The sequence below is a fragment of the Sabethes cyaneus genome, chromosome 3 (genome assembly GCF_943734655.1).
Source record: "Sabethes cyaneus chromosome 3, idSabCyanKW18_F2, whole genome shotgun sequence".
NCBI lineage: Eukaryota > Metazoa > Arthropoda > Insecta > Diptera > Culicidae > Sabethes > Sabethes cyaneus.
The window spans coordinates 158,144,133-158,171,471 of NC_071355.1; the positions used below are offsets into that span (position 1 = coordinate 158,144,133).

The 27,339-nt window shown below is 41.8% G+C and overlaps 5 protein-coding genes across 7 annotated transcripts; 3 read left to right on the forward strand and 2 right to left on the reverse strand.

Moving 5' to 3' along the window:
* Positions 1–22: 22 nt before the first annotated feature.
* Positions 23–2,558, reverse strand: LOC128741146 (ribosome-releasing factor 2, mitochondrial). Of its 2 annotated transcripts, none has more exons than XM_053836745.1 (4): positions 2,305–2,558; positions 1,792–2,247; positions 1,353–1,719; positions 23–1,299 (listed from the first exon to the last, which is right to left on the reverse strand). In XM_053836745.1, exons 1-4 carry the CDS (start codon positions 2,447–2,449, stop codon positions 48–50), a joined length of 2,220 nt encoding a protein of 739 aa, XP_053692720.1. In that variant the 5' UTR covers positions 2,450–2,558; the 3' UTR covers positions 23–47. The 2 variants fall into 2 exon arrangements, with proteins under 2 accessions (XP_053692720.1, XP_053692721.1); XM_053836746.1 differs by lacking the exon at positions 2,305–2,558 and having other exon boundaries at positions 1,792–2,052; positions 2,111–2,225.
* A 2,665-nt stretch (positions 2,559–5,223) lies between these two features.
* LOC128741291 (FUN14 domain-containing protein 1) lies at positions 5,224–8,561 on the forward strand. Of its 2 annotated transcripts, none has more exons than XM_053836998.1 (4): positions 5,224–5,393; positions 5,871–6,018; positions 6,076–6,271; positions 7,696–8,561. In XM_053836998.1, exons 2-4 carry the CDS (start codon positions 5,873–5,875, stop codon positions 7,876–7,878), a joined length of 525 nt encoding a protein of 174 aa, XP_053692973.1. In that variant the 5' UTR covers positions 5,224–5,393; positions 5,871–5,872; the 3' UTR covers positions 7,879–8,561. The 2 variants fall into 2 exon arrangements, with proteins under 2 accessions (XP_053692973.1, XP_053692974.1); XM_053836999.1 differs by lacking the exon at positions 7,696–8,561 and adding an exon at positions 6,434–6,797.
* Positions 8,525–9,575, reverse strand: LOC128741290 (L-xylulose reductase). The gene is made up of 3 exons (XM_053836997.1): positions 9,465–9,575; positions 9,055–9,307; positions 8,525–8,996 (listed from the first exon to the last, which is right to left on the reverse strand). Exons 1-3 carry the CDS (start codon positions 9,508–9,510, stop codon positions 8,573–8,575), a joined length of 723 nt encoding a protein of 240 aa, XP_053692972.1. The 5' UTR covers positions 9,511–9,575; the 3' UTR covers positions 8,525–8,572.
* Positions 9,576–11,145: 1,570 nt separating this feature from the next.
* LOC128742945 (glycosyltransferase-like domain-containing protein 1-like) lies at positions 11,146–13,069 on the forward strand. Its single transcript, XM_053839444.1, has 4 exons — positions 11,146–11,344; positions 11,409–11,886; positions 11,946–12,230; positions 12,402–13,069. The coding sequence occupies exons 1-4, from the start codon at positions 11,272–11,274 to the stop codon at positions 12,679–12,681; spliced, it is 1,116 nt and encodes a 371-aa protein (XP_053695419.1). The 5' UTR covers positions 11,146–11,271; the 3' UTR covers positions 12,682–13,069.
* A 7,385-nt stretch (positions 13,070–20,454) lies between these two features.
* On the forward strand, positions 20,455–26,999 carry LOC128743851 (dynein assembly factor with WDR repeat domains 1). Its single transcript, XM_053840533.1, has 6 exons — positions 20,455–20,494; positions 20,555–20,627; positions 20,859–21,062; positions 25,946–26,068; positions 26,130–26,447; positions 26,504–26,999. The coding sequence occupies exons 1-6, from the start codon at positions 20,455–20,457 to the stop codon at positions 26,997–26,999; spliced, it is 1,254 nt and encodes a 417-aa protein (XP_053696508.1).
* The last annotated feature ends 340 nt before the right edge of the window (positions 27,000–27,339 follow it).

The window sequence follows — 27,339 nt, forward strand, 5'->3', positions numbered from 1 at the left end:
GTAATATTTTCAGTAACTATAATTCAAACATAATTTACATACCCGCATTACTCTAATCCGTGTGCTCTCCGAATGGCACTCGCTTCGTCGGTCGCATTAAGTAGTTCGTAACCATTTGGTTCCATAGACACGCTAGCCGTGCCAGAGCTTATGCATCGTACTTCACTGGAATAATCATCCAATTCGGCCAGTGGGGCATTCGCACGCAATACCTTTCGATGGTTGCCGCGAGAGCGAACTTCCAGTACCGTGCACCGCCTTCGATTCAAATCAGCTTGGATGGCGTTCAAATATTCGGCGGGCATTACAATTTCCAACAACATGAGTGGTTCCATAAGCCGGCATTTAGCCGTGGAAAGAACGTGTCGGATGCACTGGGCCGCCGCAGCCATTATAAACGTGTCGGCTGTTCCTTTCCCAATGACTAGCTGATGCAGAGTGATTGCCGCATCTGTCAATTGACCTCCAAGTTTGGGGCCCCTTTCCAAAGCGGCTAGTACTCCTTTCTTAACAAATGACATTTGCTTCGGTCGGATTAGTCGCAAATTTTCCTGAGCTTCTGGGGAATTGTCTAGCCGAAATCTGTCTTCATACACTTTCCCGTGGATTGTCAACTCCATCCGGACTGACTGCCGATGGCCGGCTATTTCTTTCTCTGCTGTCCAACTACCACGACAAGGTTCTTCCAAAGTTTCCTTATAAGCTATTTGGAGAGGTCCCAAATCGACATCAATTTTATATTCAGTCAAAATGCGGGATTTAATAATTTCCAGATGAAGTTTACCCATTCCACCAAGAACAGTCTGCATTGTAGTTTCATCAAATAGTACTTTCAAACTTGGGTCTTCGCGTTGTATTTCCTTTAGAGCTGTATCCAAAGCAGCTTGATAGGCAGACGATGGTGGTTCGATAGAGCAAAAAAAGACGGGCTCTGGGATCGTCGTATGAAGAAATAATTTCTGAGCAAATTCTTCATTTAGGTCATCATTCCCATTTTTCTCAGAGGTACTGAGTTTACTTATAGCTTTTCTCAAAATGGAAATATTGGGAATTATCAAATCTCCGGTGACGGTTGACTTTAAACCAGCACACAGTCCAATATTGCCAGCCTCGATTGCAGTAACTTCCCTGTACTCATCAGCCAAGGGCGCGTATATCCTTTGGATTGTTTCTGTTACGCCTTTGTGGGTAACAATTTTTGCACCTTTTTTTACGTTCCCCCGAAAAACGCGAATCAGACTCAACGGCCCTCGTTGTTTGTCATGAGTCACTTTTGAAACTTTTCCTACAAATTCGGACCTACAAATAGATTATGCTTAGAACTGACTGTTAATAATTAAAATTAATCTTACCCAAAACTGTCGTAGAAATGATTTCGTTCGTTTGGAGCAGGCAAAAATTTCAGTACCCCATCCATTAGCAATTGAACGCCCACGTTTTTGTAAGCAGCTCCTAAAAACACAGGAACAATTTGTTGTTTCAAGGTACATGCTCGAATTGCTGCCTGCACCAAGTCATTGGGTAAATTTTCCATGCTATCAGTTTCTATGATAACTTTTGCCAGATCGTCATCTATACCAGAAAGAATGTCTATAATGGCATTTCTTTTGCGTTGACTTTCCAGAAGGTGATCTCCAGAAAGAGGGGCTCTTTTGTATATTCGGCCATTTGTGCTCTTATCCCACACAACGTGCGTTCCTGTTAAAACGTCAATTACACCTAAAAACGCAATATTTTTTCTTGTTCTTTGTTCCATCACGATACGAATAAACATTTTGTTCATATGCTTACCAGTAAATTTCTCTCGTTCAAAAAACGGCAATTGCAGTGGCAAAGGAATAATGTCAAGTTTTTTTTCGAGATCTTGCAGGCATCCCTCAAAATCAGCGTTATCTTTGTCCATTTTGTTGACGAAAATCAATCTTGGCAGTTTATGTCGATCTGCTTGATTCCAAACGGTTATTGTTTGCGCTTCTACACCCGCGGATCCGTCGAGGATGACAATGGTACCATCGACAGCGGCCAGCGATTGCTCTACCTCCATCGTGAAATCTATGTGCCCGGGAGTATCGAGCAGATTAATACGATAATCACGCCATTCAAAACTTACTGCGGCACTGCAGATCGTTATGCCTCGTTCACGCTCTTGGACCAAAAAATCGGTCACCGTATTTCCATGATGTACTTCGCCAAGGGTGTTTGTTTTCCCTGCATAATACAGCATACGCTCGGTGGTTGTTGTTTTACCTAAAGGTCAAATGATAAGAAATTAATACTAAACTAAATTCTGTATTACCTTCATACCTCCATCGATGTGTGCCAAAATGCCGATATTACGGATGTATTGCTCCGAAAGGGGTTTGCTAGAATAAGTGCGCGCCCAGTAAAACTGTAAACCATGCCGAAAAATATGCTTCACCCGTAGTGAGAAGTACCGGTTGCACAACATAACTGCTGTTATATTTTGGTTCGGATTTTAATATTCACTTCTTTCACATCATGCCCATCACATCCATTAGTTACAGATGCATTTGCAGCAAATTATTGCATAAATGGCATAAATATCTTGCACATGCATTTTGTACTGTTTTGTTATCACCATGTCACATCTGTCAAGTTACTCGCTCAACTCAAGGATGCCAGATCCCCATAATCTCCTATTTTTCATGACTTCACAAATCAAGGGATTTCCAGTAAGATGTGCAAGTGCGAAGTAACCAGAGATTACTTTTGGGGTCAATCCCGACGTAGTGGTCAGCATTCACGCCTCTCACGCCGAGAACCCGGGTTCAAATCCCAAACCTACAGAAGTCACGAATGACGTAAGCTGTTAAAGTGACTATATTTAGACAAAAAAAAATGAGATTACTTTTGTAATCTTTCACGTACTGATTTAGTAATCAAGGAAAACCACAAAGGTAATCAATACACAGAGAACAGACTACAAGGTAATTGACGAGAAGTGTGTAAAAAGTTTCTATATAAGTGCATAATAATCAGAGATTACTTTTGTAATCATTTACGAATTAATTAGGTAATCAATGGTAATCAGTAGAGTAATCAATGATAATCTTAAGTAATCATTGGTAATCATGATTAATTTATAGTAATCACAAGAGATTGATTACTGGTAATGAGAGGTAATCAGTAAAGTAATCAAAAGTAACTTTTTTCGGCAGTGCGTAGTAATCATTGCTGTTGGAAACCCCTTGGCTGAAAGTTTCGTTAATATTTATTATTAATTAATTTCTATATAATCAACGAGTAATCCTACGATGGAGCCCCTCTCGAGCTGTAAATGGCAAACTACCCAAGCAACCACAAGTTCAGATTTTACTTGACAGGCGAACTCGTAAGTTCGCAATTAGTTCGAATTCAGTTCCGTGGAACTTTCTCGCTGATTAGTAGTGTATCAAGTATACGTAGAACTAAATACTTTAAGAAGTACTGTGAGTACTTCATGGATACTTCAAAGATCTCAGGATGCTACATGAAGTTCAGAAGTAACTTAAGTTGCTAACAAGTTCTGTATGTATGTTTTTAGCCGCGAAATGATCATATGTTCATTTTTATTGTTCAAATTTCTGAACATCAGACAAGCAGAACATAAAACTTTACTCAAATAAATCAAATCATTGTTTATTTCTAGTCAAGAATATAAATAAAGAGGCAATGATGAATTTTATTTTCAAACTATGCGCATTTTTGTTGTGTTGCACATCAATAACATGCTAGCATATCAATAACATGCTTACCTGCAACTCACTGCCACGTAATTCCTCCGAATTTAAATTAAGAATAAGAATAATTAACCCGCGCTTCATAAAGCTACCGACAAGTTGCAAACTTTCGTTTGAACAGCTTAAGAATAGTAAAATTCACATCACTTGCTTACACCAGAAATGACGCAATGGATCAGGATAGGCTTATCACGCAGAATGCCCGGGTTCAAATCCGACAGCAGGTATGTTTTTATTTATACAGGAAGAAGAATGGCCTGATTGGATGAAAGCAAATATAGAAATAGGTGGTGGTCGAAGGATAAAAATAGAACTTGAAGTGTTGCTAGTCATTAGCTTTTTTTAGTTTTTGAAAAGTTCCTTTCGAAGCTGCTTATAGTTCTGTGCAGCGAACTCAAGACAACTTCAAAGTTCGGTTAATTACTTAAAAGTGCAGCTGCTTAGCAAACTATCCAGCTTTCCACGAGCGATAATGGCGGATATTGAGCACAAGTGGGCACAATCTTTTGACATTCATTGGAGGAGCGTCGAGTTCGCCCTGACGGAGTTACTTTTATAGTGGTTTGCGGCCATAATTTGCTGAAGGCACTGGCTCAGAATTCTTTTTCACAATCGTGCGAATTAAACATTCGAAACATTACACATTAACGCAAACATTACCTTAATGTTGGTCGAGCCGTTGTCAAGTTTGCTCTCTAACAGCATCTCGACTTGATAAGAAACTTTCCGTTGCGTATTTGGACATTCTCCCTGAAATTTGCGAAAAATGCAAAGCCACAATCCATAAAACACGTTGTCCGTTCAATTATGTTCCTCTTTAGCTGATCTGCAAAATTGAACAATGTTTACATTTTTACATTCGAACTACAAACAATCATGAATGTATCCATAGTAACTCCGTCAGGGCGAACTCGACGCTCCTCCAATGAATGTCAAAAGATTGTGCCCACTTGTGCTCAATATCCGCCATTATCGCTCGTGGAAAGCTGGATAGATCCATATACATAAAGCTTGATAACCCTTCTTAGACACCGCTATCCGAACTTTTGGTTACTTGGGGCAGAGTATTGGCACCGTTGGCAGCAAGGTTGGCACCAAGGGGGTTTCAACAGCAATTATTACTACGCACCTTTGAAAAAAGTTACTTTTGATTATTTTACTGATTACTTCTGATTACCAGTAATCAATATCTTACGATTACTATAAATTAATCATGATTACCAATGATTACTTAAGATTATCATTGATTACTCTACTGATTACCATTGATTACCTAATTAATTCGTAAATGATTACAAAAGTAATCTCTGATTACTACGCACTTATATACGCCTTACTGGAAACCCCTTGGTTGGCACCTCACAGAGAGAGCCCCTCGACCGCATGAAATCATCTGAACATCGATAATTAAACCGATAAAATATCGATCCTAAGATTTATCGATATATGATGTCACCCAATACTATGCAAGACGAGAAGACGAAGGAAGCTGAAAAAATTCGACAGAAGAATAAAAATTTCATTTTTTGCGGAGTGTGTGCAAAATTTTCTGTAACATTGTGGCAATCGATATAAGAAATTTCCAGTTTTGGAAGTTCAAACGCAGTACTGCTGCTAAAAAGCGAATAAGGTTTGCCAGTAGCTCTGGGAAAAGTAAGAATAATTGCGTCTTTTAATAGTTTACCTTTGGGAAGAAAATTGTCATTTTCGTTTCGATGATTTCACGGATTAAATTTGAAAGTGGCCTTGGCCAATGACAAGGTTACTGAAATAACCACCATCCTGACGAAAGACTATATGTTTCAGTGATAGTAGTTATTAAACAATTTTAAAAGTTATGTAATGATTTTCTAATATTCTCTATGCTGATTTAGAATTCTTATACCTAGCTAGATTAAAACGCAATTGTGAACAATGTACGTTCAGGTATCCCTAATTTGGATCATTAGTCATGTGAGACATTGAGTCTTCCTCAAAAGAATCAGACGTTTATAAATTTTCCTAAAAGTAGTTGGAGCTTGAGCTGTACGTTTGATGTTATATTTAATGCAATATTATCCGAACTGTTACAAAATTTGAATATTTTAGTAATATAAAAAATAAATCGTTCTATTTTTATTTATAATACAGTTATGAGCGATAGAAAGGTTAAAAAAGACGCAACCAACAAGGAAATCATTAATATGGGTGACGCCGCAGGTTATCTCGACCGTTTTGTTGGCGATGTCAGCAAAAAGTCGGCCACTAAGCAGATTCTCATCGGTGCAGGTAGTGGATGGTAAGTAATAATCAAAGGTTTAAAAGTCAATTAATACAACTGTGTAATGCTTTACAGGGCAACAGGATACATTACAATGAAAGTGGGTAAAGTAGCTGCAGTGGCTGTCGGAGGAGGGATTATATTATTACAGATTGCCAACCAGCAAGGATATATTCAAATTGATTGGAACAAAATTCACAATAAAGTTGATAAGGTTACTGATAAGGTAGAAGAGGCCGTTACAGGACAAGGACCTAGCTGGGCTGATAAGGTACGTATCGCTAGCTCACCCAATCGACTTATACCCTATCCAAAATTTCACAGTATACCTTAGTAGTCTTCAAAAGTTGTTATGAATGTCCCTTCTACACTTTCGAAAACACAAACTCCATAGCACAAGAACATTGCTTAGCATGTGACTACTTCCTTACAGGTGATGAAAATCGCCAAAGAAAATACCTATCTGGCCACCGGTTTCCTGGGTGGATTTTTGATTGGTTTGGCTTCTTCCTAAATCTCAAGACAGTTCCAGAGCAATGAGAAGCAATCAGTAATGAAATGTTTTACAATCAATGCTCATCAAATGATCGTAAACGAACGAAACACGTCAAGCTGTTTTAGACTGAACAGGCTGCAACAAGAAAGTAAAATGCAAAAACAAAAGTAATTGTAAATTTCATCATGATAGTCAAACACGATTTGATCCGAAGAAATGCATTTTAACATAGTTGTAGAAATTGCATCGAAATTGGTGAATTTCAATCTTCTTGAATAAAACTTCTTAGCTGGAATAAGAAAAAAATAAGCAACCTGTGTTTGTTTTGTTACTTTTGAAACTTACTTTTCTTTGGCCATTGTACGTAATGGTATTGACGGCTCTAACATAGCGGCGAAAGAAACCTTTGTTGTTATACCAACATGTTATTTCCATTTCAACTGAAATACTGATGGTAATTTACAGATTTAAAACAAAAAATACGTTTAAAGTTTACATAACAAGTCATGTTATTTTAGTCTATACATTTCAAAAAATAATTAATGCGAGTTCAATTCTACTTTTGATCAAACCCATTTTAATGAAAATTCCTGCCCAATTGTTAACCAACAAATCTAATCAGAACGGTTTGAAGTATGTATACTGTTCAAAATTCAGAACAGAAGATCTGATCAAAGCAGATATGATTAGAATGTAGAACTTAGCCGCATAATATGTTGTTTGTTTTGAACGTTTCATTTTTGGTAACAGACATGTTCTTGCGTTTGGGATGATTGTTGTTTGTTAGTTACCTTTTGAGGGATATTGTGAAAGCATTAACATAGCTGAAGGAGTCTAATTACAGTTTTCGTTGTGTTAAAACTATGTTGGAGCTCTCTAGGATGTAGAAAGTTTTCTGAAATGCCTCATGACCGAAAAAAAAATTCAGAGGATTACCGAGGCAAGCCCTTGAAAAATTTCATGACGGGGTATAAAGAATGTTGCGACAGGTGAAACATATTCGACAGTTTTGATCAGCATAGTTTTAAATTAACAGTAGATTCATCTCCAAATAAACAAAAATTTTAGTTGTGTTTACATACTGCATGCTGTAAAAAAACATTTAATTTTTCTCTAAATCACTCTAAATCTAAATTCATCTAATATGCAACACATGTTACTCGATGTAAATGATATCGCTTCCTATTTATTTTTTGCAGGCTGAGCGTTTTGTTGATCGAAAATTAAACCAAGCCGAGGATACTCTAAAGAAAAAAGGCAAGAAGGCGCGCAAATGGTATACAAATCTTATCGGTGATGATACCGGTTGTAAGCTAAACGATCTTCATATATTTATTTGTGCCTTCGCTGCGGGGGTCGCGATCGGCGTCGGAACTGCCTGAGGCATAGGGAATTCAAGCTGCGTTTAACAATTGTAATCTATTATTGTATTCTCAGAAGTAAGAAAAAAAAGCATCGAGAACATCGCTTTTCGTCGGTCGAGAGATCAAGTTGCTATAAGCGAGCGAGTTATGTTAGATCACCACACTAGGTCCATCCTATCCTCATCCCATTTGTATTTCCAAAGTGGCTAGTAAAGATGGGAGGTAACGAAACAGACGAAGAATGGAGCTAATTTGCTTAAATGTGTTCGAAGGCATTCGCTGTGATTAAGGGAACGATTTGATTTGATAGTTTGAGAAGGAGTACACACTTTTAAGTATTCACAGCAGCTTAAGTCAGGCCCAAATGTATTTATATGTATTTATTTTTAAGTTGAGAGTGCTCGAAAAATTGTCAACACCAAAAGGCAACCGACTCGCACATCCACACAGTCAGCAATAAAGCATTAATTTTCACAACCAACAATCATCCGTACTTAGCTCAAACATCCGACAACATGATCTGGAACAACAAAAAAAAAATAGTCGCTTCTACCTAAGTCAAATGTCAGAAAAGGAGCCGTCATAAATAGTATATTACATTAAAAATACGCTAAGATCAATCGTGGAATTCTCATATTGTGTGTAAGCAGCCTATATGTACTGAGTTGAGCATAATAAACGGATTTATTAAACAATATATGATAATGTACAATCAATTTCCAGCCAAAAATCCACCTTCAATCGGTAAACAGTGACCGTTGATATAGTTTGACTTATCACTCAATAAATAGACGATAGGCTCAACCACTTCGCTCACCTCTCCGAACCGTCCTAAAGGTATTTTTGCAATTAGAGGATCCGCTTTGACGGGGTCAGACCAGTTTTCTCGGCCCATACGGGTAAGGATCACCGTCGGATTCACACTGTTCACACGGATTTTCCGGGGTCCCAATTCACATGCCAGGCTTTTTGTCATTGCATCCAATGCCGCCTTGCTCATAGAATAAACCGAGTGTCCTGCAAAAGCCTTAAGACCTGCCAGCGAGGATAGGTTTACTATGCTTGCACCAGCTGGCATCTTCGGTATTAACAACTGACATACATGCCACGCAGCTTTTATGTTAATGTTGAACGTACTAAAACAAAGGTCAAGTTTCTATTAGTAACTTAATTAACAATTTAATCATTTCTCACTCATCGAAATCTTTTTCAGAAAGTTCCCCGTAGGGTTTAATAATTGCTATGCCAGCGTTGTTCACTAGACCGTCGACTCGATCTATTCCTTTCAGCGCCTCAGTGGTTGCGTTCCAATCACTAAGATCCACTTGTATTATCTCAATAGATGGGCAATCAGCTTTTAGGGATTCCAATGGACCAGCTGTACGCGAAACAGCAACGACGTGTGCACCAATTTTATTTAATGTCTTGCATAATTCATTACCAATTCCTAAAACACAGAAATGAATTGCAAATCTAAACTCCAAGGAACCGGTATCGAAATCCGTAGCTTCATAAAACAAAACCTCAAACAGATTTCCTCACTCGGCGCTTTCTTTTGATTAGATAAATACCTATTTATATAAATAGTTTAATTGAAATTATACCTTGCCCAGCGCCTGTAACTACAACTTTTTTGCCACTCAAAGACATATTCGTTGAGAAAAACTTGTTAAACCAAATGCGCTTAAACTGCCACTGGAAACATTTAGTGATGCTGTATTGTATACCTTTAAGTGAATTGTTGAATTAATCTTATCAGCTCGTTTGCAAGTAAATATTATCTACAACCTGACATGTTTGTTTTATATTTGTATTAGTTTCTTAGGGTGACGATATTAGGCAAAAAAAATTTATGATTTCGGAAGAAACCCCAAAAAAATAATTTTATATTATTTTACCTCTAAATAACATTTTGTTAAGTGTTTGTTAAATACTACAGAACTAATTTAGCAATCGTGCGGCTTAAAGCAGTCGTCTCTATTGAACCGGGCGTTTCGTCGCCAATTTCCCAAGCATCTCAAAACTCGCAAAGTCGCTTTAGACCCGTTCAAGTTATCTTGCTCATTGAGTCCCTCTGTTCCTGGCACGGCCGGGTTGTTTGGGTTTGTTGGGAACCGTTTTCGACGCACTGTCACCCGGCATTCTTGCGAGGTGTCCGGCTCACCGTAGTCTACCGACTTTCGTTGTACTGATGAGTATCTCTCCGGGCAGTCCCTGTAGCTCGTGATTCATACGCCTTCGTCACTCTCTGTTTTCAGTTTGCCCTCCTCCAAATATAGTCTGTAGCATCTTCCACTCGCACTCGGCAAGGGCGCGTGTGTCCTCCGTGAGCTGCATCACAGCATTCACCGCCTTATTCGGATTGGTGTCAATCTCAAAAAATACTAAAGAAAGATATAAAAAATGGTGCAATACATTAAACATTATGTCGAAGATAATTCAATGAATTCAACTGTTTTTCAAACGAAATAGATTTCATTTTGTGGTTTAGTTGGCTAAGACCATGGTTGGCTGTGACCATGAAATAGATTTTAAAACGCAATGCAGGAATGGTTCGATCACTTTGACTCAATTTTGATTCATTTGACAGTACCGGCTCAGTCGAACAAAATTTGACAAGGTGATGTATGGGACAATTGTAGAACTAGTTATTAGCTACAATTTTGCTGAATAAAATTTTGCTGTATCTTTTGTATTTACAGTGCTACAATGCTAGTACCTCTTTAGTAACTAAGTGAACGTTCATTTAGTCACTAATGAGTTACTAGCATTATAGCACCGAAAGTACAAACGATACAGCAAAACTTTATTCAGCAACATTGTAGATAATAAGTAGTTCTACAAATGTCCTATATACAACTTTGTCAAATTTTGCTCGGCTGGGACGGTACTGTCAAATAAATCAAAATTGAGTCAAAGTGATCGAACCATCCCTGATGCAATGAAGTTTTAGCGAGATAAATTAAAGCATTGGCGATAAGGATATAAAAAAGATACGAGCTGTAACAATGGTTACCAAAATATTCATTGTGTATGAAAAACGGATTGGAATTGGATCACAAAATAGCAATTTACTTGTGCTTGTGATAAATAAAAAGGATAAAAATGATAAATACCCAACTGCTTCCGCAAATCTCTACAAAGGTAACTAAAGGAAACGGTTCTTGCATTGCTCTTGCTCGCTGAAACGGTTCATGCATGTTCGAGAATCCATGATCCGTCAGAAAGACATTCATTTGACATGACGCCGGTGGTGGTTTGTTGTTTTTATTTGTCAAACTGATAAGCTCTCCTCTCGTTGTGGACGTAGCTGATTTAGCAAATATCACATTAGATGGTAGTATCCTGCCTTTTAAAAACATTCTTTAAGAATTAGTTTTATTAACAAGCTTAGTGCGTGTGATTTGATTTATGGCTAAAATTCTTATTATCGAATCGTTCTATGGAGGATCCCACAAACAACTGCTGGATACAATCCTGCAACGTAAGTAAAGTTATGTGATGTTTCCCGTAAAAGTATGTTACTACTTTAACATTACTTTCGCTAGAATTTCATCCGGCAGAATACGATTTATTTACATTGACTGCCAAAAAATGGCACTGGCGCTCACGGGTAGGAGCACTTTATTTTTCGGAAGTCATTCCGCACGATCATCAATATAAAACATTATTCACAAGTTCGGTGCTCAACCTCGCAGAACTGATCGGTTTGCGGCCGGATCTTTCCGTTTGTAGAAAGATAGTGTACTTTCACGAGAATCAATTGAACTACCCGGTTCGAGAAATAAAGGAACGAGATTGCCAATATGGCTTGAACCAAATCATGACTTGTCTTAGTGCCGACCAAATTGTGTTCAACTCGCATTACAATATGACATCCTTTCTGGATAACATTAGAAGTTTTCTAAATATTGCACCTGATTTAAAATTAAAAAATCTAAAAGAGAAGTTGGAACCACGATGTGAAGTGCTCTACTTTCCAATTCCATTTCATATGATTCCGAAAAGGATATTCACCAAAAATGAGTAAGTTTCAATACCAATTCCATTGACTCTTAGCTAAAACAATACTTAATATTTTTCAGTAAACCGTTGCATTTAGTTTGGCCTCATCGCTGGGAGCATGATAAAAATCCCCAATTCTTAACCACCACGTTACTCGAATTAAACAAAAGGCAAGTGGAATTTCGCGTGTCGATTCTGGGCGAGCGTACTCAATCGATTCCTGACTGTTTCGAAAATATTGGCGAACTTTTGAAGGACAAATTGATTAACTTCGGTTATCTGGGTAAAGACGAATACTATCGCACCTTGCTCGACGGTGACGTTGTAATTTCAACAGCAGGTCATGAGTTCTACGGAGTGGCAATGTAAGTTGTTCTAATTAAGATTAATTTGCCATTTTTAGTTAGTTGAAAGTTAGTTTATCTATTAGATTGGCATTACTTTTTATACATTGTCCATAATTTAATACTGATTTAGCTCATAATCCTTCATTTTCAACTTTTAAACATTTTAATTTTTTTTTTCTATATCAACAGGCTAGAAGCTGCATTCTGTGGGTGTTTGCCGGTGGCGCCGAATAAACTAGTCTATCCGGAGATTTATCCGGACACCAGTCTGTACAATACGTCTAATCAGCTAATTAAAATGTTGTATAACTGGTGTAAAAATCGGGCCCTGTTCGAAAAAGATCGAGCCATTTTTTACGAGAACTTTGACTTTGACAAATATTCCTCGGTCAGCATTGTGCCGAAATTCATATCGATGGTCAAAGCACATATCATACCTGCAGCAGTGGCTGTTACTAACGGGATATAGGTGAATAAACCTAATCTCTTATGCAATTCAACTATAAAGTAGACTTCTGTCAGGAGAGGAAAAAAATAGAGCGCACTATCATGCGCCAATTATCTACCAACATTATAATAGAGTCCAAAGGCACAAACTAAGATGTTTGTTCTAATCGTTAGGATGTGCAAACCAGTTCGTCGAAGGTTTGCACCATTTCGGTTAGGCCAGATTTGTTTTTGTTATGTTTTTTAAATTTTTGAACTTAGAACAATTAACTTCCGAGTGGTCGGAAGTTACAGGGTGAGATATTCGGATGCTTGTTTTCTATTGAACGATTCGAAATTCAGGTATTGTACATTACAATATCTAAAGCAATTTTTTTAACATGGTAATTGACAAAGGGAATCAATATATTCGTAGGTATTTGAATAATGTCATTGATTTATTATAAAACAGACTTGTTTTTTAATCCGAAAAGTCAATCTTTTATGTTTTGCATGTATTTCTCCTGGATTCGAAGTATCTCCGACACCAAAATTAATTTTTTTCTTTTCAGTTTCTTGTAGCGAAATGTTCGGGAATATTTCAGTAAATTTTCAATTCATTTGGAAGAAAATTCCCCTATGATCAAAATTTAACCGTACGTTAGCTACGGTTTCGAACATAAATCGATCACAAGGCTGAAGTATTGTAAGGTATGAGTAATATTACTCACGAATGGTTCGATCATTTTGACTCAATTTTGATTCATTTGACAGTACGGTATCAGCTGTGCAAATTTGACAAAGCTTTACATGGGACTTATGTAGAACTAGTTATTATCTACAATTTTGCTGAATAATGTTTTGCTATAATCTTTTGTATTTACGGTACTAGAATGCTGCTAGTTCATGTGCTCAGTGAACGTATTGCCTGAAACAACCGTGTCCCGACAGAAACTGCGCCAAGTAAAGCTAACTTGCCCATGATTCCTGTTCAGACAGGTCAACAGAACCGGTATGAACTTATTACGTCCATCTACCATTCTCGGGCCAAGTCCAATCCTACTGCCATTTAACCAACGATTCCCCCTCTTACCAGCTTCCGAATTCCTCTGGTGTGTCTTCGTCTGTAGCATTCATTATCTTCCTTCAGGATGATGCAGAGGGGGAACATTCCGGCGTTAACACATCCTGCACCCGATGATTTGGTTCTGTACGCACTGGCTACTCACGGCCATAAGCCGGAAGGTGCTATTTAGCCTTGTGTGATTCCGCTTTTGGTTCGCAGCGCTGCGACAGAAACGACGATTTCTGCCCACTTTACGACTTTACAATTACTGACCAGCAGAACTGCTTTTTTGTGGAGGGCTATTTGCAGCTTCAGGAGTCAGTAGGATTGTTGTACTAGCCCCGCAGCTGTTCTGTACTCTACTAGCCGGCTATGAAGTCTGTCGATAAAGAAGGGTCAAGTCTTAGAAAGACGTTTAAGCCCAAGACTTTGCTCTTTTTATTTGAAGCTTCGCCCCCTGCATCCAGTTTTCTATTGTTCTTATTGCTTCGGTCGCTAGTATTTACGATAGCACCGGAAGCACAGTGTTCTCGACGAAGCCGCAATAAGCGCGCCTCTGGGTAGTTTCAGTATCATTACCCCATTGTATATTCTGTTCCAAAGCGTTGGACCGAGGATGGGTCCTTGCGGAACTCCCGCTGTTCATCATCTTCCGCCCTCGGTGGACTCGTAAACAAGCACCCGATTTAGGAAGTAACTCATTAGAATTCTGCACATAGCAGGGACATAACCTCCCAGCTGGCACTGTTAAAAGCGTTTTTGCGTCGGTCGTTACAACGGCTCAAAAACGATGTTCTCTTCGCTTCTGTTAGATAACTTCTCGGCTTGCTTGACTACTATCTGAATAACGTCTACAGTGGATTTCCCTTTCTTGAATCCGAACTGCATGTTTGACAGATCGTGTGTCTTCTCCTGGAGTTTTGAGCATGTATCCAGCACACATATCGGTGTATATGATGTTGGATCCCCTGCAGGCTATATCCTTGCTTAGGCAACAGCACTAGCTTCTGGGTTTTCCACCTGTCCGAGAAGCGAGTATCCTCCAGGTATTTCTGTGGCTGGTAAACGGCTGAATAATGCCTACCGTCGGTGCCTTGTGCACGTGTAGGCATAAAATAGACCCTACAGTGGTTCATAGCCTCTTATTCAGCAACTCCTATTCCTACCGCCTCGTGGTACCAGCCGGGATACGAGCAACTTTGGTGGAGATCGGGTAACCAACCCCGGTGGAAGCCAAGGTCGTATGCTGACAGGAAAGGAGGGCTCTTTCGAGCTTCGTTGGCCCTCCGGCGAAACAGGGGGTTGGTGTAGCAGGCTTTGCAAGCCGTCACCACGAAAAATATTAAAGCATGGAACGAAGAACAAATATATTCTTACTGGAACAATCGGAATAGACCCACGCGACGAAAAAGGACTATGGATTGGAAACTCGGGACGTGGAACTGCCGATCTCTCAACTTCCAAGGGAGCACTCGAGTGCTCTCCGACGTATTGAAGAGCCGCAAGTTCGACGTCGTAGCGCTGCAGGAGGTGTGCTGGAAGAGCTCAACGGTACGTACGTTCAGAGATGGACATACCATCTACCAGAGCTGCGGCAACACACACGAGCTGGGTACAGCTTTCATAGTGATGGGCGAGATGCGGAAACGGGTGATTGGGTGGTGGCCAATCAATCCTCGAATGTGCAGGTTGAGAATCAAGGGCCGATTCTTCAACATAAGCATCATCAACGTGCACAGCCCTCACCTCAGAAGTACCGATGACGACAAGGATGAATTCTACGCGCAGTTGGAGAGTGAATACGACCGCTGCCCAAAACATGATATCAAGATCGTCATCGGGGATTTCAATGCTCAGGTCGGCCAGGAGGAGGAATACAAACCGGTGATTGGAAGGTTCAGTGCACACCAGCGAACCAATGAAATGGGCCTAAGACTTATCGACTTTGCCGCCTCCAAGAATATGGCCGTACGTAGTACCTTTTTCCAGCACCTTTTTCCACCATAAGTACACCTGGAGGTCACCAAATCAAACAGAATCACAGATCGACCACGTTTTGATCGACAGTCGGCACTTCTCAGACATTATCGACGTCAGATCCTATCGAAGCGCTAACGTTGACTCGGACCACTACCTAGTGATGGTTAAGATGCGCCCAAGACTCTCCATTGTGAACAACATTCGGTACCGACGCCAGCCTCGGTTAGATCTCGCGCGGCTGAAGCAGCCAGACGTCGCCGCAAACTACGCGCATTCACTCGAAGCTGCACTGCCGGAAGAGGACGAGCTGGACGAAGCCCCTCTCGAGGACTGTTGGAACACTATCAAAACAGCCATCAGCAGTGTAGCGGAGAGCTCCATCGGGCATGTGGCCCGGAATCAGCGGAACGATTGGTTTGACGATGAATGTAGGAGGGTGATGGATGAGGAGAACGCTGCGCGGGCGGCCAAGATGCGCAGTGCCACACGTCAGAACGTGGAAAGACACAAACAGAAGAAGATGCAGCGAAACCAAATCTTTCGGGAGAAAAAGCGCAACCTGGAAGAGCAGGAATATGCGGAGTTGGAGCGGCTGCATCGTTCTCAGGAAACGCGGAAGTTCTACCAGAAACTGAACGGATCCCGCAAAGGCTTTGTGCCGCGAGCCGAAATGTGTCGGGATAAAACTGGCAGTATTCTGACGGACGATCGTGAGGTGACGGATAGGTGGAAGCAGCACTTCGACGAACACCTGAATGGCGCCCAGGCGGAAAACCATGGCGGCGGGGAAAGCGATTTCGACGGTGCAGCAAACGGGGAAGAGGTACCAGCCCCAACGATAGGCGAAGTTAAGGAGGCCATCATGCAGCTAAAGAACAACAAGTCAGCTGGAAAAGATGGCATCGGAGCGGAGCTTATTAAAATGGGACCAGAAAAGCTGGCCGTTTGTCTACACCGACTAATTGTTAGAATTTGGGATACGGAACAGCTACCGGAGGAGTGGAAAGATGGGGTTATCTGCCCGATCTACAAAAAGGGCGACAAGTTGGACTGTGAGAACTATCGAGCGATCACCGTTCTCAATGCCGCTTATAAAGTGCTGTCCCAAATCATTTTCCGCCGTCTATCACCAATTGCGAATAGATTTGTGGGAACTTATCAAGCCGGCTTCGTCGAAGGTCGGTCTACAACGGATCAAATATTTACACTGCGGCAAATCCTCCAAAAGGGCCGTGAATACAGAGTTCCCACGCATCATTTATTCGTTGACTTCAAAGCCGCATATGATGCCATCGACCGGAAAGAGCTATGGAAAATCATGGACGAGAACAGCTTCCCCAGGAAGCTCATCAAACTGATTAAATCTACGATGGATGGTACGCAGTGCTGTGTTCGGATTTCGGGTGGATTGTCAAGTTCATTCGAATCACACAGAGGGCTTCGTCAAGGTGATGGTCTTTCATGCCTGCTGTTCAACATAGCGCTACAAGGTGTTATGAACCGAGCGGATATCAACACGCGGGGCACGATATTCAACAAATCTAGTCAATTCGTCTGCTTTGCCGATGACATGGATATTATCGGCAGAACATCTGTGGCGGTGGCTGAACAGTACACCAGACTAAAGCGCGAAGCAGAAAAGATTGGGTTAAAGGTAAATACGTCTAAAACAAAGTACATGCTGGCCAGCGGAACCGAGGCCGAACGACACCGCTTGGGCAGTAGTATATTGATCGACGGCGATGAGTTTGAGGTAGTCGATGAATTTGTCTACCTTGGCTCACTGGTAACGGCGGACAATGATACCAGCCGTGAGATTCGGAGGCGTATTATCAGCGGAAGTCGTGCTTACTATGGGCTCCACAAGCAATTGCGGTCGAGCAGACTAAGTCCCCGTACAAAGTGCACCCTGTACAAGACGCTTATTAGACCGGTTGTTCTCTACGGGCATGAAACATGGACAATGCTCGAGGAGGACCTGCGAGTGCTCGGAGTTTTCGAACGACGAGTGCTAAGAACGATCTTCGGCGGCGTACAGGAGAACGGAGTATGGAGGCGGAGGATGAACCATGAACTCACACAGCTCTATGGCGAACCCAGTATCCAGAAGGTGGCTAAAGCTGGACGGATGCGATGGGCAGGGCACGTTGCAAGAATGCCGGACAACTACCCTGCAAAGATGGTGTTCGCCTCAAATCCGGTAGGAACAAGACGACCAGGAGCGCAGCGAGCAAGATGGTTAGACCAGGTGGAGCGAGATCTGGCGGAGAGTACTCGGTGTCCGAGGAATTGGAGAGCGGTAGCCCTCAACCGAGTTACATGGAGAAATTTTGTTCAACAGGCTTTGTCTTAGGACGGCAAGCCACCTAAATTGAATTGAAGGTATTTCTGTAGCACTGTCCTGAACATATTCGGGTATGCTCGTATCGCTGCCTTCAGGGCTACATTAGGGATTCCATCCGGACCTAGTGTCTTCTTGATCTTCAGTTGGTTAGCTACTGCCACTAGCTCATCATCGGAGACTTGCAGATCTTCAGCATTATTCGTCTCTTCTAAACCATACGGCGTTGGTGGCCGCATCGTAGCGTAGTGCATCGGGAAAAGTCCCACTACGATAGCCTTCAGCTTATACGAGCACCCACAACAAACATTTTTGTTTAAGAGTAGCTTATTTAACTATTGTATAGCTAAAACCAATGAAACAAGCGCTTGATAAGCTGCTATACAACAAAAATGTTCCTTGAACAGTTCCCCAGTTGTTACAGGACCTTTGACCTTTGCCTTCACAATGCGACACGCGTTATCCCACGAGTTGGCATCAGCTTTCTACCACAACTCCTTGTAGCAGCTGCTTTTGCTCGGCTTTATCTCCCGTTTCAAGGCAGCTCTAGCAAGTCTGAACTCCACGCTACGCTTCTCTCGATAAGATATAATTCTGGCTCTCTGGACGCGTCTTGTAGCTCTGCGACAACTAACGCGGAGGTTGCTTAGTCTCTCGGTCCACCAATAGGCTGGCTGCCGGTGATTTCTCAGCTCTAGTCTTCTCGCCATAGTGGCATCGCATATCCTCGCCAAAATATCTATTAACTCGTCCGCAGTCAGCCTCAGTCATCTATTTCCACTCGTAGCTTCTAGCTTTTTGTGTAACCACTGAATTCCGCAGGCTGATGCTGCAACTGACCATTTGGTTATCACTATTTATATAATCTTCTAATACTCCCTAGTTTAACAAATAAATTTTCGTGCCAACGTAAGAGCACACCACGATTGTATGTAGTAACTTTCTAGTTTATATTTGGCATTAGCGACGGGCTGTCGAAGGTTACGTCGATGATGGATTCGCGTTGGTCTTTACGAAAAGTGCTCACGTTACCTTCGTTCAACAGCACAAGCCTCCAACAAGTTGTACCCTCTGGAGTTGTACATCTGCTATTCCACTCCACAGCCCAAACATTGAAGTCTTCTCCGATAATGATTGGTGTTCACCCGATGAGCTTCTTGGTGAGCACATCTAGCATCTGATGGAACTGCTCCATGGTCCATCTTGGTGGTGCGTAGTAGCTGCATATAAAAATCCCGTTGATTTTGACAATCACGAAATCTTTATATGAGCTCGAGACCGCTACATCACTGTTGGCCTGCTTTTTGCGTTGTTATACGCTGGGCATTGGACTGGTCGACTGGGACTGGACTGGGCATTTTTGCAGAGCATGTTCCTCAGCGGCTTTGCGCAGTCGCTTGCAAAATGGTCGTTCTTGCAGCATTTCCGAAAGGAAAGGCGAAAGGTGAATCGCCACCATCTGTGTACCGTCGTAAGACTCTCTCAACCAGATTACCAACGGTAAGTGGTCTAATACGCACTGTGCCCTTAGTGCATTTCTTAATTCCTGTACCGCCGCAATCTCGTCCAGGTCCCTGCACTTAATCACGGTCCTTCTTTAACGGCGCTTCATTGTTCAACTCGTTGGTAATATTCTCAGCTCTTTGGTAACGAGCTCCTTAAAGGCCTGACCTGCCGCTCTAAGAGCGTTTCTCTCTTTTAGGTCCTTACCACTTTTTCGTCCTGCTCTTTTAGTTCTGGAACTTCGCGTATTTCTCGGAAGATCGCTGCGTACGAAACGTTGGCGAAGCGAAAAAAAGAACACAAAAGCTCATGTCTCTATGATAAGCATGAACAATTGATAATTGCTTTGATTGTTTAGGAAGAATGCAATCTTATGTTCGTGATGTCTTTTCTCCTTTAAGAATGTACAGCAACATAGGCCGAAGTCATGAAACAAGTTTTCTTATTCAAGATTCTAGGATAAAAAGCGAGCAGATATAGTCCCACGTCAACGGTCGTGTCTACAACACAACCTTTTGGTTTTTTACATTGGTACTGTTCCCAAATAAAATAATTTATAGCAATCATCTAATCGACTAACAATAAAAATGGGTGGTTCCATTCTATAAAAGTTTGCAACGCATCGTGTTAGACCTTAGACGACATCAACAGGTGGAGCGTCTCCGCGTCGATTTAAAACATAAACTTGCCAATATATCCTTGGTTACCTCAGTCATGGAAACAACAGCACGTGTTTCTGGAACCGATCTATAAAAATTCATTGCCGCCAGTATTGATCCAACAGTCGATGAAAAATTTCTTCACATTTACTGAACGACTCTCCGCGAGTGCGAAAGTGTCGTCGAAATTTGCGCCAAAATTTTTATACATCTTTTTGTTATAATAGTGAAACGTATTTTATAAGTATTTTAGGAGTACTAATCGCGATGCGACTAATTAAAATTTATCTGCGATATTATCCGCCAGGTACATAGCAAAATATTATTTTGGAACGAATTTTGGAGCAAGCAGTTTGTAATTTTTTAGGAATCGCTCTCAACTATAAGAAGCGTGATGTTGAGGAAACCAAAATGATAGATCTTTTCGATCTTACTCCAAGGTAACTATATTTGAATTCTTAGTACATAGAAAGTATTGTATATTCAGCAGTTTTACCGTTTAATTTATTGCTGATTTGATTAGCAAATTGTTTATTGTGTTAGTAATTAAAAATTTTATGAAATATTTGTACATGTGTGCATCAAATTATAACAAACGTAAAGAGCATAACTAATTTGTTTAAAAAACACTTTTATTCGTACCGTGCTAAGCGACATATTAACTATTTTAGCTGTGATTTGCAAGCCCTCACAAAACATATCGCTACTACTGAACCTTTAATAACACAGGAAATATTCCCACAAGTGACAGAGATTTTGGAAAAGTTACAGAAAAAGCTCAAGGAACCGATTAAAACAAAATTCTATCTCTTCAAAACCCTGCAAACGCACATTCTTCCACTAACCAATGTGTCTTTTGACAAATCGGGAAAAAAGTAAGTATTCAATTGAGTATGCTTAAAAATCAAATACCTACATTAAGGACATGACGCATATTACGGATACCTATCTTCTTGATATTTTTACATTGAAACGCTATTTCAAGTACAAATCGATAGTTATGATTTCGTGCAGCATAAAACTTGCGAGCAATGCAATTGCAATGCATTGAGAGTGTCCATGAATGGTGCTTCAATGTTTCAATGCTAAATTAAACCCTGCGGCACTGCTTTATCACCTTCATCACCTGTCGTCACGTCAAACTGTCGGTCGAACTATACATAGCAGGTACTGCTAGCGTGACCGAAGGTTTCTTGCACCTTAACAATAAACTTGACGACGAGTCGTCCTTCGATTACACCAGTCAAAAAAAAAATTGTTCTGTCGATTTTAGAGAAAAGAGATTACTGCATTGAAAAATTAACGTAGTTTTTCTATCGATTTAAAGGATTCAAAAATTATAATTGAAAAAATCGATCCAGTTTAATTTCAGATTTTTGTTTTGTAGACTTGTAGGTAGCTTATTTTGATACTAATTTTTGAATCTCCGATCAACCAACACGGATTTACAAAGAAATCATAATTCTAAGTTATTCCAGTGACTCGTGAAACAAACATCACACAATCAGAAAACGCTTCAATAATGGTTCATCACTATCATTTGGAATGTTTGCAATTGCACAAATACTGAGAACTGGTGATTTCTGCATCGTAGCTAGTTCACAATCTAATCATAGCACCCGTAGCTCTTCCAGCTTTCGGAATTACACCGGTTGCAGAAAATATTATCGGAACTATTCTTTGGATCTCCTCTAATCTCCGTTACTTTTTCAACTTCACTACCAGCGAACAATATTTTACAATTTTGTGGCCGTGTGTTGACTCAAAATCACGGTTCATTGGAATGGCAACACTAGTAATGGTTAGTATTCGTCTACTATTGTCACATACCGTAACGTCCGGTGGCTTGTGGTAAATAAAAGATCCGTCAGAATGGAGCGGTCCTAATACAGCTACAAACGGTCGGCAACATTCAGCATACATCCTCTATGCTCGCTGGTGCTATGTACCTACGAACCAAAGAGGCGCTGGATAAAACTTCTCGGTCAGTGGTTTCTACAGTAGACAGAGGAAGAGACACAATTTGTGTTTAAAAATAACCCGCTACCTTAATAAAGGGGGCTGTGCAGTCTCCTTTTGTCCAGCGCCTCTATGGTTCAAAGGTACATAGCACCAACGAGCCACATGCCCTAGCGGGTGTTGTGGGTTCGAATCCGGTTATAATCTCTTATTATAGCTTGTTTCGACCCATGCACCTTCCAGCATTGGACAAAAGGTAGGAGTCACAACGACTACTTTGTTAAGCGTAGCTACCAATAACCCACTCTTTCCCCTCCATTCTAAAAAATTTTCATTGCTTTCCCCTACCGTCCCTTCATCAATTGTAGAACCACCGTTTTAAAAGCTATTAATGGTTATCATGTTGGATTTTTGAACACTTGAGAGAGTTCATCTGAGGGAAACATAAGTTCGACGCGACCTTGTCGACATAAGGCCGGTTTAGATTGTAACGGTGAGCACCATGTACTGCTTTCTGCTTGCAAGACGCAATTTTCTTTTCCACCGACAATCGATCGCATTTGAGATCGTAGTCCATTTGCGCTAGATGTAAAGCGCTGTAGCCTATCAGCAGCATTAACAGCTCTGTGTATTTCGTGTCTAGTTCTTACTTACTTTACTTTTTCGGCGACAATCCGCTTATCGAATCAATGCTGAATTCAGGAGCCGTCTCCACATTACTCGGTCTTGGGCTGCCACTCTTCAGTCGCCCCTAACACCCGCAGTTCTAGCATCCTCGTCAACAGCGCTCATCCAAAGGGTACGAGGTCTGCCTCGAAGTCGTCGGCCTCTGTCGGGTTCTCTGCTAAATATTGTTTTCGCTGGTCTTTCATCCGGCATCCTTGCTACGTGGCCAGCCCACTGTAGCCTGCCGTATTTTAGTCGCTTCACAATATCCGCATCTTTGTACACTTGGTATATTTCATGATTCATGCGCCTGCGCCACACTCCTTCGTCTAATATGCCGCCAGTCTAATATGCAGAATTGAGGAGAGTAATTCCTCGGTAATTGCTGCATTCGAGTCGATGGCCCTTTTTGTAAATTGGGCATATGAGACCTTCCAACCAGTCCGTAGGTAATTCCTCCTCAGTCCATACCTTTAGTATAACCTGATGGATTGCACAATACAGCCGTTCGCTCCCGACTTTCAAAAGTTCGGCGGGGATGCCGTCCTTTCCAGCTGCTTTGCCGTTTTCCAGCTCTCTCGCTGCTTTACTAACCTCTTCCAAAGTTGGTGGATCCACAGCTTGTCCATCATCTTCAATCGTTATCCTGTTTCTGTTGACCGTTCCATCTTGTTCACCATTCAACAATGCATCGAAATATTGTTTCCAACGCCTAGCCACCTCCGATCTTTCGGTAATCAGGTTCCCCTCCTTGTCGTTGCACATAACAGGAGTTGGCACGGTCCGATTCCTGATTCCGTTGATCGTATTAAAGAAGCTTCTTGTATCGTGCCTCTCGGAGCAATTCTCCGCCTCCGCAAGAACGCGATCCCAGTGCTGACGTTTCTTACGACGGTGAAGTCTCTTTTCGGCAGCTCTAGCATCTCGGTATCTCTCCCTGCTCTGGCGTGTCACAGTTGCAGCCAAAATGTGACTTCTGGGTCGACTCTTCTCATCAGTCACTCGCTGGCACTCTGCGTCAAACTACTCACTGGAAGTGGCTGCAGCAGTAGTACCCAACACTTCCCGCGCTGTAGTACTGATCGCGTCGTGGATGTGTCTCCACTGTACGTTCAGGTTCTCTTCGAGATGTTCACCGATCCGCTCATCAGTCTTCTGAGAGTACTCTGCAGCAACTCCCTCCGCTGATAACCGCCGAATGTTCAGTCGTATCTTCCTCGTTGGTTTCGATTTGAATACGTTGGACAACCGGGCGCGGATCTTGCTTACTACATGATAGTGGTCCGAGTCAACGTTTGGTCCCCGGAAGGATCGCACGTCTGCGACATTAGAAAAGTGCCGGCCATCAACCAGAACGTGATCGATCTGAGAGCAGGCCTCTCCATTAGGGTGTTTCCAGGTGTGCTTCCGAATGTTCCATCGTGCAAAATGGGTACTGCAGATAACCATTCCTCTGGCTGCAGCGAAGTTGATTAGCCTCAGGCCATTGTCGTTTGTGGTAGAATGGAGGCTTTCTCTACCAATAACGGGACGAAAGAACTCTTCACGTCCGACCTGTGCATTTGTATCCCCGATGACTATCTTTATGTCATGTCTTGGGCACTCTCCATATGTTCTGTCGAGAAGATCATAGAACGCCTCTTTTACGTCATCGGGCTTGTCGTTCATCGGTGCGTACACATTTATCAGACTGTAGTTGAAGAAATTGCCCTTAATTCTCAACACGCATAGACGGTCATTGATGGGCCTCCACCTAATGACACGCTTCATTTGATTTCCATGTAATACGAATCCGACTCCATGCTCTGCTTTATCGCCGCCACTGTAGTAGATGTGATACTTGAATGTCGTGCCCGCAATAGAATCTACTGCGCGGAATTCACGTTCTCCCGTCTTCGGCCACCACACTTCCTGGATGGCTGCAGCCTCGACCTTCATCTTCTGCAGCTCTCTTGCCAGGATACCCGCGCGTGCCGGTTCAAGTAGAGTCCTGACATTCCAAGTACCAAGTTTCCAATAATCGTTGTCCTTTTTCTTTTGCCTGGGTCCATGCCGATTATCCGGTTGTAGTTCCTTTCCTGAATTTCTCCTAGCGAAAGTTGTTTAAGCATATTGCCTAGTCTCGCGGAGAGGGCTGCTCTCTTGGGTATAGCTGGCGAGACACAGCGTTTCATAAGTCAGCCGTCCGCTCCGAATCAGTCGCTGTTGTATGCCGCCCCTAACCTGGGATACAGCCGCATACCTGGTACGGAAACGGCGATTCACCGTGCAGTGGCATCACCGTCGCGAGCCGCCCCTAACCTGGAGTCAGACGCTCACGGCTGGCAAGGCTGTTCCTTTTGCCCCACACTCAGCAGATGCATGAGTGCCTCCTTCCCTGTCGGTATACGACCTTAGCTTCCACCGGGGTTGGTTACCCGATCTTCACCAAGGTTGCTCGTATTCCGGCTGGTACCACGAGGAGGTAGAGAGAGGAGTTGCTGGGTAAGAGGCTAATGACCACTGCGGGGTCTATTTTATAACTACAGGTACGCGGGGTACCGATGTTACGCATTACCCAGCCATTTACCAGCCGTCTAGTTCAACACATGCAACATTCAATGAAACATTCACGCATCTGACGCATCTGACGACTATAAACAGAAAGCGGAGAGTGGCGCAGGTAGTTTATACACGAGCTACTGACATTACTTGGTAAGATTCCCACTATACATCTGGCTTTAGTCGGTAGGTTACTGTAGGCCGGACACGTTGTAAGGATGCTAGACGACTGTGCAGTGAAATCTGTTCCCTTCAAGAACTTCCATCAACAACGTCCGCTCCACCGCCGCTACGCAACTTAAGTCCTCTTTAAATCCCGTCCGCTTTCCTGAAGAAGCTGGCCCATATTTTATTTACTCAGACCACTACAGCTCGTATCCCCGCAGTTCATTGCTACTTTTTCGTCTTTCTAAAAATCCGCTCATATGTTTCGTGTGCACTAAAAAGGCAAAAAAATTATTGAGATTTGACCATATGCGTTGAAGATTTTTTTTTCTTCAAATGTGGTGTTCTATCACCCCTTTAAATATTTGGACCGAGCTACGTAACACCCTGCATTTTTCAAATTGCTTGATTTGACACTATTTTTCAGATGCATAACTGGATCCTACGACCGAACATGTCGTGTGTGGAATGTTGAAAGCGGTGACGAAGAAAAGGTACTAAAAGGGCATGATAATGTTGTCTTCTCTGTCGCCTACAATTATCCTAAGTGGTACGCTGAACCTTACAACAAATAGCATTTAAGTATAAAAATTTATTCGGTTCCATTTTAGTGATCGTATTCTCACCGGGTCTTTCGATAAAACAGCAAAAATATGGAATCCCATTTCTGGAAACTGTTTAAATACCCTATGGGGTCATACGGCGGAAATAGTTGCAGCAGAGTTCAATCCCAATCAGGGCGAGCAGGTGGTAACGTGTAGCATGGATAAAACGGCTCGGGTGTTCCACTGCGAGACTGGTCAGGAAGTCCACCTGTTCAGTGACCATCGCGCCGAGGTGATCTCGGCACGATTTAATAAAGATGGAAACCTGCTGCTAACAGCGTCTTTCGACGAAACTGCAATCGTTTGGGATATGAGGATGAAAGAGTAATTTTTTTAAAAGTCTTTCTCCAATAAAATATAATAATAATAATATTTTCCAGACATGCCATCATCATTCGCGGACATGAAGCCGAACTAAGCAATGCGATTTGGAATTTTCAGTGTTCAATGATAGCCACCAGTTCGCTGGATAGGACAGCGAAGATTTGGGATGTTCGAAAACTCGACAACAGTCAAGCCATCGCAAATCATAAAGATGAAGTCCTCGATGTCGCATTCAATAGCACCGGATCCCGTCTCGCAACCGGAAGCGCCGATTGCACAGCGAAAGTTTGGGATGTGACCGGCAACTTCGAGCTAGTCACAATCATGGCGGGACACAGTGACGAAGTGTCAAAAGTTACATTTAGTCCTCCAGGAGGGCTTCTGCTGACGGCATCAGCTGACAAAACTGCCCGCATTTGGAACTCAGCGACGGGCATTTGCACGCAAACTCTTGCCGGACACGATGGAGAAGTATTTTCCTGCTCGTTTAACTACTGCGGCGATGCTATTATTACCGCTTCGAAGGACAACACTTGTAAGATATGGAGATGATACGACTGGTTCTCGGGTCAAGCATTTAAAGTATGTAATTGTATGAACATCATCTCTAACTTCAAGCATCTCAAGCCATAATGTCTTCAAATTTGTTGAAAGTTGTTGTGTGTTGAAAATGTGTTTATTCGTCATAACCGTATTTTTCTTTAGAATTTCATGCATCATTCCAATAGTAACTGAATCTATCTTCATTTAAGTAGTTCGGAAGCATTTCATTCGCAGGGCAATACACAACTAAAAGTATTTAGATACAAATTGCGCCAATTACAGCAGACATAAATAATCGTCATGCAATATGGTGTCATGTAGATTGATAAAATCATAGTTTCAAAAAATA

Coding starts and splice junctions, on each gene's coding strand:
- LOC128741146 (XM_053836745.1), bottom strand. CDS start 2,449: ATGTTGTGCAACCGGTACTTCTCACTACGGGTGAAGCATATTTTTCGG. Junction 1,720..1,791: donor TGAACGAGAGAAATTTACTG/GTAAGCATATGA, acceptor TTGCGTTTTTAG/GTGTAATTGACGTTTTAACA. Junction 1,300..1,352: donor CATTTCTACGACAGTTTTGG/GTAAGATTAATT, acceptor ATCTATTTGTAG/GTCCGAATTTGTAGGAAAAG.
- LOC128741291 (XM_053836998.1), top strand. CDS start 5,873: ATGAGCGATAGAAAGGTTAAAAAAGACGCAACCAACAAGGAAATCATT. Junction 6,019..6,075: donor ATCGGTGCAGGTAGTGGATG/GTAAGTAATAAT, acceptor AATGCTTTACAG/GGCAACAGGATACATTACAA. Junction 6,272..7,695: donor GACCTAGCTGGGCTGATAAG/GTACGTATCGCT, acceptor TATTTTTTGCAG/GCTGAGCGTTTTGTTGATCG.
- LOC128741290 (XM_053836997.1), bottom strand. CDS start 9,510: ATGTCTTTGAGTGGCAAAAAAGTTGTAGTTACAGGCGCTGGGCAAG. Junction 9,308..9,464: donor AGTTACAGGCGCTGGGCAAG/GTATAATTTCAA, acceptor TCTGTGTTTTAG/GAATTGGTAATGAATTATGC. Junction 8,997..9,054: donor TCTGAAAAAGATTTCGATGA/GTGAGAAATGAT, acceptor CCTTTGTTTTAG/TACGTTCAACATTAACATAA.
- LOC128742945 (XM_053839444.1), top strand. CDS start 11,272: ATGGCTAAAATTCTTATTATCGAATCGTTCTATGGAGGATCCCACAAA. Junction 11,887..11,945: donor AGGATATTCACCAAAAATGA/GTAAGTTTCAAT, acceptor AATATTTTTCAG/TAAACCGTTGCATTTAGTTT. Junction 12,231..12,401: donor GAGTTCTACGGAGTGGCAAT/GTAAGTTGTTCT, acceptor CTATATCAACAG/GCTAGAAGCTGCATTCTGTG.
- LOC128743851 (XM_053840533.1), top strand. CDS start 20,455: ATGCGACTAATTAAAATTTATCTGCGATATTATCCGCCAG. Junction 20,495..20,554: donor TCTGCGATATTATCCGCCAG/GTACATAGCAAA, acceptor GTAATTTTTTAG/GAATCGCTCTCAACTATAAG. Junction 21,063..25,945: donor TTTGACAAATCGGGAAAAAA/GTAAGTATTCAA, acceptor ACTATTTTTCAG/ATGCATAACTGGATCCTACG.